Genomic DNA, 12,742 nt, shown 5'->3' with positions numbered 1-12,742 from the left:
TTCATTCTTTAACTTTTCCTTTCATTCAACATTTTCTCATTTCAACATTTACCTTTACAAGTATTCTTTAATACAAGACTTCGGGGCTAGATTATTAAACAAATTTGAAGTCACACACGCGAATAAATGGGCGTTGAATAATGTAAACGACATAAACTCAAAAGATAGCATGACATAAATTTTATGGATGATTGGAGTGTAGGGGAGGACCCTGGGCTTAAAAGCTTTTATCATTTTCCTTAAGTTTACGCTCACAAGGCCCATCTCGAGCGGTTAACCCATAAAATCCATAACTCATCCTATTTAAATCCAAAATGTTTTCCATTCAAACCGGCACTTCAAACACACCTTAAAACACTCCTAAGTCCAGAATTCACATGTTATAATGTCCCAAGAAAACTCAACAACTTAGACTCTCGGACAGCCTAGAGAAAACAAAAAAATCTGCTCGCATCACCTCAATTTAAAACGCACATAACCTTGTCGATTTTTATTCGAAATAGGCCCAATTTACACCGAAACTATCCTAACACCACATATATTAAGAAAATCAGAGTTAGCCCCTGTCCAGGTCTTGCTAAGGAATCCATCAGAACAGGAATCTTAGAGGCTATCACGTAGGCTAAAAATTCTGTTTTGATACACTTTAAGCTAGGACTTCCCAAACTCAACCCTCACATCCTAGAACCTCAAAAGCCCATACAATAATCTTATAATTACCCCCAAAATGACCAGCTATAGTCCTTGGGCTAGTCTCTTGCACGGTGCTAGCTCAATTTTAGTGTTTTACCTCATACGACTACCCGGCGCCATCAAACACTTCAATCCAACACCTCAACCCAAATCCTATAGGACCAGCCCCTATCATGCACCCAAACCTCATTCAAAACAAATGTTTAAAAACCATGAACACACCATAGGCAGCCCCTTCACTCCTTTCATCCATATCCTCAAAAACTTCAATTCAAACGCCACAAACTCAATACGACTCACAATATTTTAAAGCATAAATAAAATGTGACTTGCATAACACCATGAGAGGCTTAAAATCAATCAAACACCCATGAAAATGAGTTGAAAACATCATACTACAATATAATTTTTCATTAACATCACCAACATTTCATTTGGATGCAAGTAAATCACCCTTACAAGATCAATATGCAAGCTAGCCATCAAATATGCACAAAATAAATCCCAAGCCCTCTACCCCCTGTTGAGACCGAACACAAACACACACATTACACCAAAAATTCTGTAAAATTTGAGATTAAGAAGAATAGTGCCAAGAAGCCTATATTCTATGCTTGGATTTAAAATCGGAAGGAAGTTTCTTGCCTATATCTTGAAATCAAAAGGGATGAAAGGAGGCGGCTGCTCTAAGCTCACGTCCAGAAGCAGAAGAAGCTTCCAAGGACATCCTCCAAGGTGGCACGGTGGTGGAAGGCGGCTGGAAGAGGCGGCCGATGGCAAGGGAGGTGAAGAATGGGGTGGCCGAGATGTTTAGTTGAGGAGGAGGGTGAGTAGGCGTGGAGTAAGGGAGAAGAAAGAGTGGGAGGCGGCTCTTATGTGAGAGAAATGTTATGGTTTAGTTGTAGTGTGATATAATATGTATATGTATGTATAGATGTGAGTGTGTGAGAGTAGGACAAGTCAAAAAGTGCTTTTTGACCCATAAAAGTGTTAGTTTTGATTTTAAAATATTATCTTGTAGAATTGCCTCTAATTTAAAGTACTAAGTCTAGAATCTTAAATTTTAAATGCCAAGAATTGAATTTCACTTGTCCGGGTTCAAAAAGGCTAAATCGGGAAATTTAAAGAATTACGCGCGAAAATGCGTTTACGCGATTTTTCTTGAATGGAAAATCTAAGATAAATATTTTATTTTATTTTCCTCACCTCTCAAGAAATTTAGGTCACCTAAATTTAAAATGAAGGATTTTTCCGCCGTGATTGCCTTTGCCGCGTGCCGAAGCCTGAAGTTACCAATACAAGCAATTTAAGCAATTAAAATTTTAATATCATGCAAATAAATTCTAAGGAGATTTAAATCATTTAAATTACCATAAATTTTAGCATTTTAAACATTAAAACTAATTTAGGCATGAAATTTAATTTATGGATTTTAGGCGTCACATTACTAGACTCAGATTAGCTTATGTGAGTAGCTATTAGTCTAGTTAATACTTTTATTAAGCTATAAGTGATATAGTGATTGTATGATTATAGGCTTGGACTCGAGTACCTGGGTGTCTAGGTTGTTTGAGTTTCATGATTTGATGTACAGACGTACTATCCGAGATATCCTGGTTGAGTATGCTTATTCTATGATTGCATGTAATATGTGGCATTGATTATATATACATTTATTATGTCACGGATATTATGCTACATGCATTGGCACGTTGAGCCTGTATTTCATTTGATACTACCAGTAGAGGGGTCGCTCAGCCCCAATATTTGTGGGTGGATTCCATGGTTTTTGATCTAATGATAAGCCCACAGGACTTATGGTATGGGAGCCACGTCTTGATGTGACGGCCCAGCATGATACATACCATGATGCCTTTGACTTAGCAGTGTTCTATTTATGATAGGTTTCCGGTACCCATTCATATGCACTTGTATTTTCATTAATTGCATGTGTATACTCATACCTCTATGTTGAGAGTTATTTGCTCACGTCCGTATGTTTTATTGGACACCCCATTCGACGGGACAGTTGCAGGTTTCCCAGGTTCGGGGACTAGTGTGTAGTTGGCAACCGGAGAGTTGGTAACTCAGTTGGTGTCAGCGGTGTTAGTTAGGCTTGACCCTTTTGTAGTGGATTTTTGATTGGGTTGTATTATCATTTCGATTTGCAGTTATTTACCTATTGTATTCTGCCGGGTTAGTATACGTTAAGTTTTTGCAGTTTTCTCTGATTATTGTTATTTAAGTTTTAATTTCATGCTTAAGATTTGGTTACTTAGTGATTCTGGGATGAGTCACTACAAATGAAGCCAACATCTTGTTTGATCCCTGAGAGAAAACAGAAACAAACGCAGTCTAATAATATCTTTAAAAACACCATTAATTTTTATCGTGTTTGTGATCTCCAAGAATGTCCTCAGATGCACGTGAGGATTTGCAGTGGAACTTCCATTAAATTTTTTATGTTGAACTATGTTGATCAGTGTAGGCTTCAGCTCGAAATTGTTTGCATTGGTTAACCATCGAGCTATGCTAGAATAATGATCATTGATCACTGGTTTTGAAGTGATCTCTGATTGGCACTAAGGGTGTCGGTTGTTCATCTTTGTTGTTCTCGGCCATTTCCTTAATTTCCTCTCTTCTTTTCTTTCTTAATATTCTTGTGGTTCTTTCGATCTCAGGATCAAAAAGTAGAGAATCAAGTCTATGAGTTCTTCGTATAAACTGCAAAATAGAAGAACAACAACGAATTAGTGACTAAAGAAAATAAAAAAAAAATCTAAATTAAAATCTAGACTAATTGGTAACAATACTAATATAAATTCAAATAGAATACTCTCCGACAACAGCGCCAAAAATTTGTTGCATGTTTTCTGATCGCAAGTGCACGTTGTCAAATTTTAACATATGATAAGTAAAGTATCGAGTGTGTATTGAAAATTATATTAATGCTTGTAATTAAAATAAACCAGAATTTAACTAGAAAATTCATAAATCAGATTTATTCAATCTTAAATAAATGAATTAGAAAAAACAGCAAACAAACACAAACCAAAGAGAAATATTGATGAGAGAATTATTAGAGGTTTTATTTCACTTAGTTTCGACGATGAAGACTGGCCGCTTAATTCGATATTAAAAATAATTACTGGCAAGCGTACCAGGTCAATTAATAGTAAGTTGACAGAGAGTCCAAGTATCGATCCCACAGAGACTGTAGTCAATTCTCAATAATTAATTATTTAGCTTAATATAGACAGAATAATAAAAAGGTTGTGATGAATTAAATTAAAATTTTATTACTAAAAAAATAAGAAATAAAATAGCTGAAAGATAAATTTAATTAACACGAGACAACCAAGACACACGCAAGTACCAAACAAATTATGCAAACAAGTGGCAAATCTAGGATCCAGATTTAATCTTAAATCATGGCGAATTCTCCTAATTTATTTAACAATCTATTTCTAGAACAGTCAACCTATTCAAATATTTATGGATCAATCTTTCATAATTCAAATGCTTTGGAAATTATGAGAATTCAGTTTTCACCTAAAACCGCATACTGAAACTGAATACTATTTCTAGTCGGTTTAACCATATGTCAATTATTGGAGTGATCAAAATCAATTCCTAATCTGTCGAATCAGAATCAATTAACATTCAAGTAAATAATTGATCAGGTTATTCACAAGAACAAAACATAAATTCAATAATTAATAATCTTAATAAAAATCTAAAAATCCCAAATCAAAATCACATGTTCGACCCAATCTCGTCTTCTTGATTGATAAAATACTAATCAATAACTGAAAACAATATTCAACAAAAGTTTTAATCAACAAAAATTAAGAAATAAAAGAGAAGAGAAGAAAATCTCCAAGCCTCTAGCCTCCTAGCCGCCTTCTCTCTTTGTTGTGATGTTCGGAATCCTTAATCTGATGTTAATTCTCCTATCTATACATCCAAATCCAAGAATTATTTGTTTCTTTCTCGCACAAGAATTTTCCCGATTTAGGACTCTACAGCCATCTCGCTCGAGCGGTAGAAAGTTCCTGCTCGAGCGAGAAACTTTCTACCTCTTCTGATTTTTTCACCTCGCTCGAGCGGTAATAAGTTGCCGCTTGAGCGAGTAAATGTCTATCTCTTTATTTCTTTCCGCACAGGTCAGGCGCAACTGCTCCATTTTTAAACGCAACTGTGCTAATCTTTTTCCTTCCAAGTCTTCACGTAAGCGCAGCTGCGCCACATTAAGCGCAATTGCTCTTCTCCATGCGCAATAGCACTTTCTTCTCTCACCAAGCGCAGCTACACCTTATCCAAGCGCAATAGCGCTATTTCTTCTCTTCTTCTCTATCCTAGAGCTACTGCTCTACTCTTCCCTCTTCATGGCGCTTCAAGCTCCTCTTATTTATTTCTTTTCTTTTCTTTTGCACAAAACTCCTCTAATTTCTCATTTTTCCTACAAATACAACCCGGAGAGTGAAATGTACACGCATACAATAAAACACATAAAAACACACATAAAACAATATGAATGCACACAAAATAGACATAAAAATAACATAAAATAATGCACACAAAATACACTTATCAAAGACCTATCGAATTTATGTTCCTGAATTACATGTGTTTAATAACAAAGAATACTTAATTATTCTATTTTCCTTTCCCCAAGTAAGAAATAGTATCAATTAAGTTTTGATTCCAATATCCCTATTAAAAATATAAACTTAATGAATTATGTAAAAAAATGTTCTTACTTAAGTTCTGATGACGTTATATACCTCCCGAACTATATAAACATTCAACAGTGTATCTTCCTATGATCCTATTCAAAATCTCCTCTCCCGAGTACCAGATTTCAAATAAATTTAACATTTAATCTATGGTCAATAAATATTTTTTTTTGAGAAACTTGTAATTTTATTGAAGATTAGATAAGTCACTGATTACAAGTTTAATCAACCAATGCGAAAAAATCCCAGGCACCCAAATAAAAGGTGCAGGGGAAGAACAAGAAAATTTAGATAAAAATAAATGAGCCACTTAATTGGCCGACCGTTTAATATGACATATAGAAGCGCCATCTATAACAGAGATTAAAGAATTTATCTCCGAAGCACATAAACCCACATAGCTTAGATCCCCATTTGACTCTGTGACTGCTTGCACTGTCAATAGAGAATCAGATGAGACCACAACTCGGTTAATATCTCGCTCTCGAATTATCTCAATTCCTGCTAGAATAGCGAACAACTCTCTCAATACCACAAAACTCGACATCAAAATAGACTGTCCAAAAGCCGCCAGAGGTTGTCCCTTGAAATCTCTAATCACCCCTCCAATCCTACACCGGTTATTCTCCTCGTAGAAGCTAGCATCCACATCCAAACAAACAAAACCAGCTGGTGGGAGTGCCCATCTGCTCGGAGAGAGGCCAACGCCACCAAGTTTCAAAGTCTCCAGATCTTGCATCGAAATATTGTAATCCTTCCATATCGTCTGACCATTCCCAGAAACATCCCGCGCCTCTCGAATATCCCGACTATGCACTGCTCGACATCTCTCCCCCCAAAATGACCAAGTTATGCAAGCAAACTCCTAAACTAGCTCACGTTCTTGTTGATGTAACAGCCTCATTCACACCTCCTTGGTCTCCAAGATTAGGCATAGTTTCAAATCAGCCCAAACATTATTATACTTCCAAAATCTCTTCAACACTGGACATAAAAATAAGGCATGGAAAGTCGTATCCCTGGAATAATGATAAAGTGTACACCCCTCTGAAGTTGGAACATGATGAGAAACAATATTCATACCAGAAAGAATGATATTATGATACACTCTCCACCAGAACATACGTATCTTTGGAGGAATATCCAAAGACCATAAAAATTGCCACCTTTTTCTGTTACCAATCTGGAATATTGGTTCTCCGGGGTTGCCTCTAATCCCATCGCAATTTGATATCCACTCTTCACAGAATATTTCCCTTAGCACCATATTTCTAGTATCTCGTGTAGTAACCCAGAACCCATTTTAAGATAATAATATGATAAACATGATTAAGGATTAGTATTTAACCAACTCAAGGACTTAACTGGACTTCAGATGAAAAAGTTGGAATTTTGTGCATGGGCTAGTTCGGAGGCTCCAAACCCGGCACTTCAGAGGCAACGAAGTATAGTGTTTACTTCGGAGAGAAGGCAGGATCGGACGCTCCGAACCCTGATCAGATGCTCCGAACTCCCTCAGCCAACAATGCATGATGACTAAGATATGATTTTTGACATGTGTCCAAGAGTCAGAAGATCGGACGGTCCGATCCTGAGTTCGGACGCTCCTATTGTCACGTGTCATACATGCAGCGTTCGGATGCTCCAAACCCGGAACGGAGGCTCCGAACGTGGCCGAACCTTGGCCTATAAATAGGGGTCATTCGATTCAGAATTTCATATCGAATTATCGAGTTTCCTTCTTCAGTTATATATAGTGTGAGGTATACAGTTGAGGGCCCTATCGGTTAATAGAGTGGTTTTGGAATAACAAAGGTGTTGTTATAGTCCTCCAGAACGATCGACTCCAAATAGCTTACTACGGACGAAGGTATGGTCCGGGAATCTTTTTAAGTTTTGGGAGTATTTATTAGCTTAGTTAATGCTTATAGAACTTTTGTAGTGATACGGTGAACTTTTGAATATAGGCTTGGAACCTAGGTCCTACTAGACTCAAACTAGCTTAGAGGTACGTACACATTGAATGAAATTTTCAGCGAGTATACATGTTTATATGTTTCATTTTTGTGGCATTATTATGTGGCATGATGTATGGTTTACCGCTTTCCATATTCATATATCATGTGCGCATACACGTTGAGCCTATTCCTTTGATATACATGTATTAGTTCTAGAGTCGGATGTACCATTATAGCGGGGATTCTAGAACCGGATGTACCGTTAGGGGGTTCTAGGCGAGTGTGGTTGTACTCAGAGGTTTGATCCGAGCGGTCACAGCACTCATTGGCTTCGGTTATTAGAATGACTATCATATGACTTATTACTCGTCATCATGATTGCATGCATTATATATATATGTTTACTCATGTTTTTGTACTGGACGTTAATTGCTCACGCCCTATTTTTATCTTGGACACCTCATTTCATGGAGCAGGTCGCAGGAGGCAGGTCTAGAAAGCAGGAGTTTTCAGTGGATATTTTATACAGCAGGATTCATTATAGCTGTATAATGTTTTAGGTAATTTTATTTTCTTTGATATGGTTGTATCACTACTGAGTTTAAGCTTTGAACAGTTGTACTAAGTTGTTATGTAAATAATGGGTTATGTTTTCGCATGTTTTACTCTGTTAAGTTCTTATGTTTTAATTAAGATTAAAGCATGTCATAGTTGTCAGTTAGTAGGTGATTCAATTCAGGGTCACTACATTTGTGGTATCAGAGCATGCATAGATTTTGGGATTAGTACTTGTGATTTAGTCTAGTCTTGAGTAATTATTGCGCATTTAGGATTTAAATGAGCAAATCTTTTTCAGATATGGCTGAAAGAGGTGACGAGAGCCATGGCAGTGTTTGCCAGGCAAGAGGTCATCATCATCATCATCACCATCACCAAGAGAGTACACGTCGCTATTCTATCAATAAATTTCTACAAGTAGGACCGAAACCCTTGATGGGAGGCGAGAATCCTGAGGAGGCAAGGAACTGGATGGCCAGGATCGAAAGTGATTTTTGAGTTTTCGATTGTATTGAGGAGCAGAAGCTGGAAGTTCTTGATTTTGTTCTCGATGGACTCCAAAGCTGCTCAGGCCCGTACTGAGAGAGGACGAGTGATTTGGGAGGATTTCTTTCAGCAGTTCCAGAGACTTTATTTTCCTCCACTTGTCCATCAGGCATGATCTATAGAGTTGCTTACACTGAGGCAAGGATCCATGACTATTGATATCAATGAAAGTGATGAGTCCAAGTATGATATCTTTCTGCAAGGCCTCAAATCAAGATAGTTATTCAAAGGTGGTTGTTTGAGATGATCCGACATCATATGAGACTCTTGTTAATCGGTGTCTTCAAGTGGAGAACAGCAATAGACAGGCACAACTTATGATGTCAAGACATCCTAGTGGATCTCTTGGGCCTAGGGCTCAATTTGTTGTTCAATCAGGTACTACGTCTTCTTTTACTACTACTTCTTTTGTTTTTTGAGGCATGTTCCGATTTGGGAAGAAGAAGAAGAAGAAGAAGAAGAAGAAGAAGAAGAAGAAGAAGAAGAAGAAGAAGAAGAAGAGTGACCATTGTAATCATTGTGATGGGAAGCATCCTATTGCAGCATGTTGGAAGGCATCTGGTGCTTGTTTTATTTGTGGCGAGCAAGGGCATCTGCGGAGGGATTGTCCTACTCGTATGGGAGTTGCTAGTGGATCGGGATCACAGGCTGGATCTCAGGCTTCTACTGATCCACATCAGCCACCGGCACCACCTAGTTCTTCCAGTCTTCGCCCATGTACTCAGGGGCAGGTATTTGATCTTTCTCAGGAGCAGGCTACAGAGGGAAGCGATCGCATGTTGGCAGATACCTTTTTGTTATGTGGTATTTCTGCACTTGTTTTAATTGATACTGGAGCATTGCATTCCTTTATTTCTAGCCGTTTTGTTAAGATACATAGATTTCCTTATGTATCATTAGACCTTAATTTATTTGTATCTACTACGCTGGAGCAGGAGGTAGTAACTAAGCATCTAGTGATGGGTTGCCTTCTAGAGTTTGAGGGTCATGTGTTGTCTGCTAATCTGATGATTCTAGCGATGACAGATTTTGAATGTATTTTTGGGAATAGATTTGCTAACTTTGTATCACGCTATTGTGGATTGTTATCAGCGTCTGGTACAGTTTCATCTGGATGAGGGTGATAGTTGGTACTTCTATGGTGAGGGAGCATGACCTCCGATGCCACTTGTATCGGCTCTGAAGGCAAGTCATGTCTTAGAGTTAGGTGGGGATGGCTACCTCATTTGTGCAGTTGATATGTACACGAGTAGTCAGGATATTGAGCAGTTACCAGTAGTCAGTGAATTTCCTGATGTATTCCCTGATGAGATTCTTGGTTTTCCTCCGGTTTGAGAGGTTGAATTTGGTATTGATCTAGTACCAGGAACAGCGCCTATATCCCAAGCACATTATCGTCTGGCACCGTCAGAGATGAGGGAATTGAAACAGAAGTTGCAGGATCTTCTTGATAAGGGATATATACGTCTGAGTGTTTTTTCATGGAGAGCACCTGTTTTGTTCTACAAGAAGAAGGATGGATCGATGCGATTATGTATTGATTACAGGCAGCTGAATTGTGTCACCATCAAGAATAATTATCCTTTGCCAAAAATTGATGATCTATTCGATTAATTACAGGGTACTTCTGTTTATTCCAAGATAGATCTGAGATCTGGATACCATCAGATGCGGGTACGAGACTCAGATATTGCAACGACTGCTTTTAGAATCAGATACGAGCATTATGAATTTCTGGTGATGCCATTTGGTCTGATGAATGCACCAGAAGTCTTTATGAATATGATGAATCAAGTATTTTGAGAATATCTAGATAGAGTTGTCATCATCTTCATTGATGTATTCTTGTCTATTCTCATGACAGGGATGAGCATGCACAGCATCTGAGAATTGTTTTACAGACGTTACGAGAAAAGCAGCTTTATGTGAATCTGAGCAAGTGTGAGTTTTGGCTTGATCGGGTAGTGTTTCTCGTTCATGTGATTTCTAGTGAAGGAATATCTATGGATCCAAGCAAGATCGAGTCAGTGCTGAACTGGTCTCATCCGACGACGGTTGCTGAGATTCGAAGTTTCATGGGTAAAGCTGGTTATTACCGTCGGTTCATTGAGAATTTTGCACACTTGGCCAGGCCTTTGACACAGCTTACATGGAAAGATGTTGCCTTCACATGGTCCTCGGAATGATAGGAATCATTTCACAAGCTATGTAGACATCTTACTACTGCACCTATGCTAGCTCTACCTTCTGGATCAGAAGGTTATATTTTTTATAATGATGCCTATGGTCAGGGGCTAGGATGTGTTTTGACACAGCATGGACATGTTATTGCCTATGCTTCTCGACAGTTGAAGATGCATGAGACGAATTATTTGGTGCATGATCTCGAGTTAGCCGCCATTGTATTTGCGCTCAAGATTTGGAGACATTATCTTTATGGCGAGAAATTTGAGATATTCACGGATCACAAGAGTTTGAAGTATTTATTCACTCAGGCGGAGTTGAATATGTGACAGAGACGCTAGATGGATTTACTGAAAGATTATTACTGCGAGATTAAGTATCATCCAGGTTCTGCCTACCTTACTATTGATGCCCTGAGTCGGCAGGTGAGACTTTCTGCACTTCAGACTAGTGATTTATCTCATATGATTCATGAATGATGTTCGCTGAGTTTCACACTAAAGAATAAGAAAGGAATAAATGGAATTTGTTTGTATACTATTCTATCTGAGCCAGCATGGTACTCTCAAATCAGAGAAGCTCAGATATCTGATGTTAAGACTCAGCGTTTGGCATGTCTAGCCAATGGAGTTAATACATCTAGATTTCATTATCAGACAGATGGTTTATTATGTTTATCAAATCGAGTGGTTGTACCTGATGATGCGGAGCTCAGGAATGATATTCTATCTCAAGCTCACAGGATTCGACTGTCAGTTCATCCTGGAAGCATGAAAATGTATAAGGACTTGCGAACTAGATTCTGGTGGAAGGGGATGAAGCGGAGTGTGTATCATTTTGTTTTTCGATGTCTTGTTTGTCAACAGGTCAAGGCTAAACACCAACGACCAGGTGGATTACAATAGAATCTTGAAATTCCTGAATGGAAGTGGGAGCATGTGACTATGGATTTTGTCACCAACTTGCCTATGACTTCACGTCAGTATGATGCTATCTGGGTCGTTGGTGACCGTTTGAAGAAATCAGCACACTTTATTCCTTACAAAAGGGAGTATTCTTACGATTGCATGGCACGCTTATACATCTAGAAGATAGTGCGATTACTTGGGATTTCGGTGATCATAGTCAGTGACAGAGATCCGCGGTTTACCTCACGTTTTTGGGGTAGTTTTCAGCAAGCATTGGGTACCACTCTGAGTCTGAGCAATGCATATCATCCGGAGACTGATGGCCAGTCGGAACGGACTATTTGGACGCATGAAGATATGTTGTGTGCTTCTACAATGGATTTTGGCTTGACTTGGCAGGATTAGTTACCTTTGATTGAATTTTCCTACAATAACAGTTATCATCGCAGTATTGATATGACACCCTTCGAGGCATTGTATGGTCGTCGATGTCGTACTCCACTATTATGGGATGAGGTGGGAGAACGACATGTGGAGGGTCCAAAATTGGTATAGCAGATTGTAGACAAGGTAGATTTGATCAAGCGAAGGATCAAAAATGCTCAAGATCGGCAAGCCAGTTATGCTAATATTCACCGCATGCCACTTCAATTCGAGCGAGTTGAATATATATTCCTTCGAGTATCACCTTTCAGAAAGGTTATGAGGTTTGATTTGAAAGGCAAGTTATCATCTCGTTATATTGGGCCTTTCCAGATACTGGAAAAAATTGGAGACGTTGCTTATCATTTGGCATTACCATCATATCTTTCATGTATACATGATATTTTTCACGTGTCATTACTTCGACAGTATATAGCAGATGAGTCACATATTATCCAGCCTACTAATGTTCAGTTAGAACCAGATCTGTCTTATGTTGAACGACCGCTCCGTATCGTTGACAGGAAGAAGAAAGTGCTTCGAAATAAGACTATGCCTCTTGTGATGGTACAGTGGCAGCGCCAAGGCGTTGAAGAAGCAACTTGAGAGACGGAAAGCCGTATGCGAGCAAAATATCCTGAGTTGTTTGCTTTATATTATTGATTACCATGTATCAGTATAATTACAGTTCATTGTAATAAAACATGGTTTTATGTTTCATATTATTATCTTG

General features: G+C 38.3%; 1 protein-coding gene across 1 annotated transcript; it reads right to left on the bottom strand.

Annotated features, from left to right (window-relative positions):
* Nucleotides 1-5,742: 5,742 nt before the first annotated feature.
* On the bottom strand, nucleotides 5,743-6,171 carry LOC140878921 (uncharacterized). Its single transcript, XM_073282544.1, has one exon. The coding sequence runs from the start codon at nucleotides 6,169-6,171 to the stop codon at nucleotides 5,743-5,745; it is 429 nt and encodes a 142-aa protein (XP_073138645.1).
* Nucleotides 6,172-12,742: the final 6,571 nt, after the last annotated feature.

The sequence above is a fragment of the Henckelia pumila genome, chromosome 2, assembly GCF_033568475.1.
Source record: "Henckelia pumila isolate YLH828 chromosome 2, ASM3356847v2, whole genome shotgun sequence".
In the NCBI taxonomy this organism is placed as follows: domain Eukaryota; kingdom Viridiplantae; phylum Streptophyta; class Magnoliopsida; order Lamiales; family Gesneriaceae; genus Henckelia; species Henckelia pumila.
Note: the sequence above shows the minus strand (reverse complement) of the source record. Positions and strands in the feature narration are given on the sequence as shown.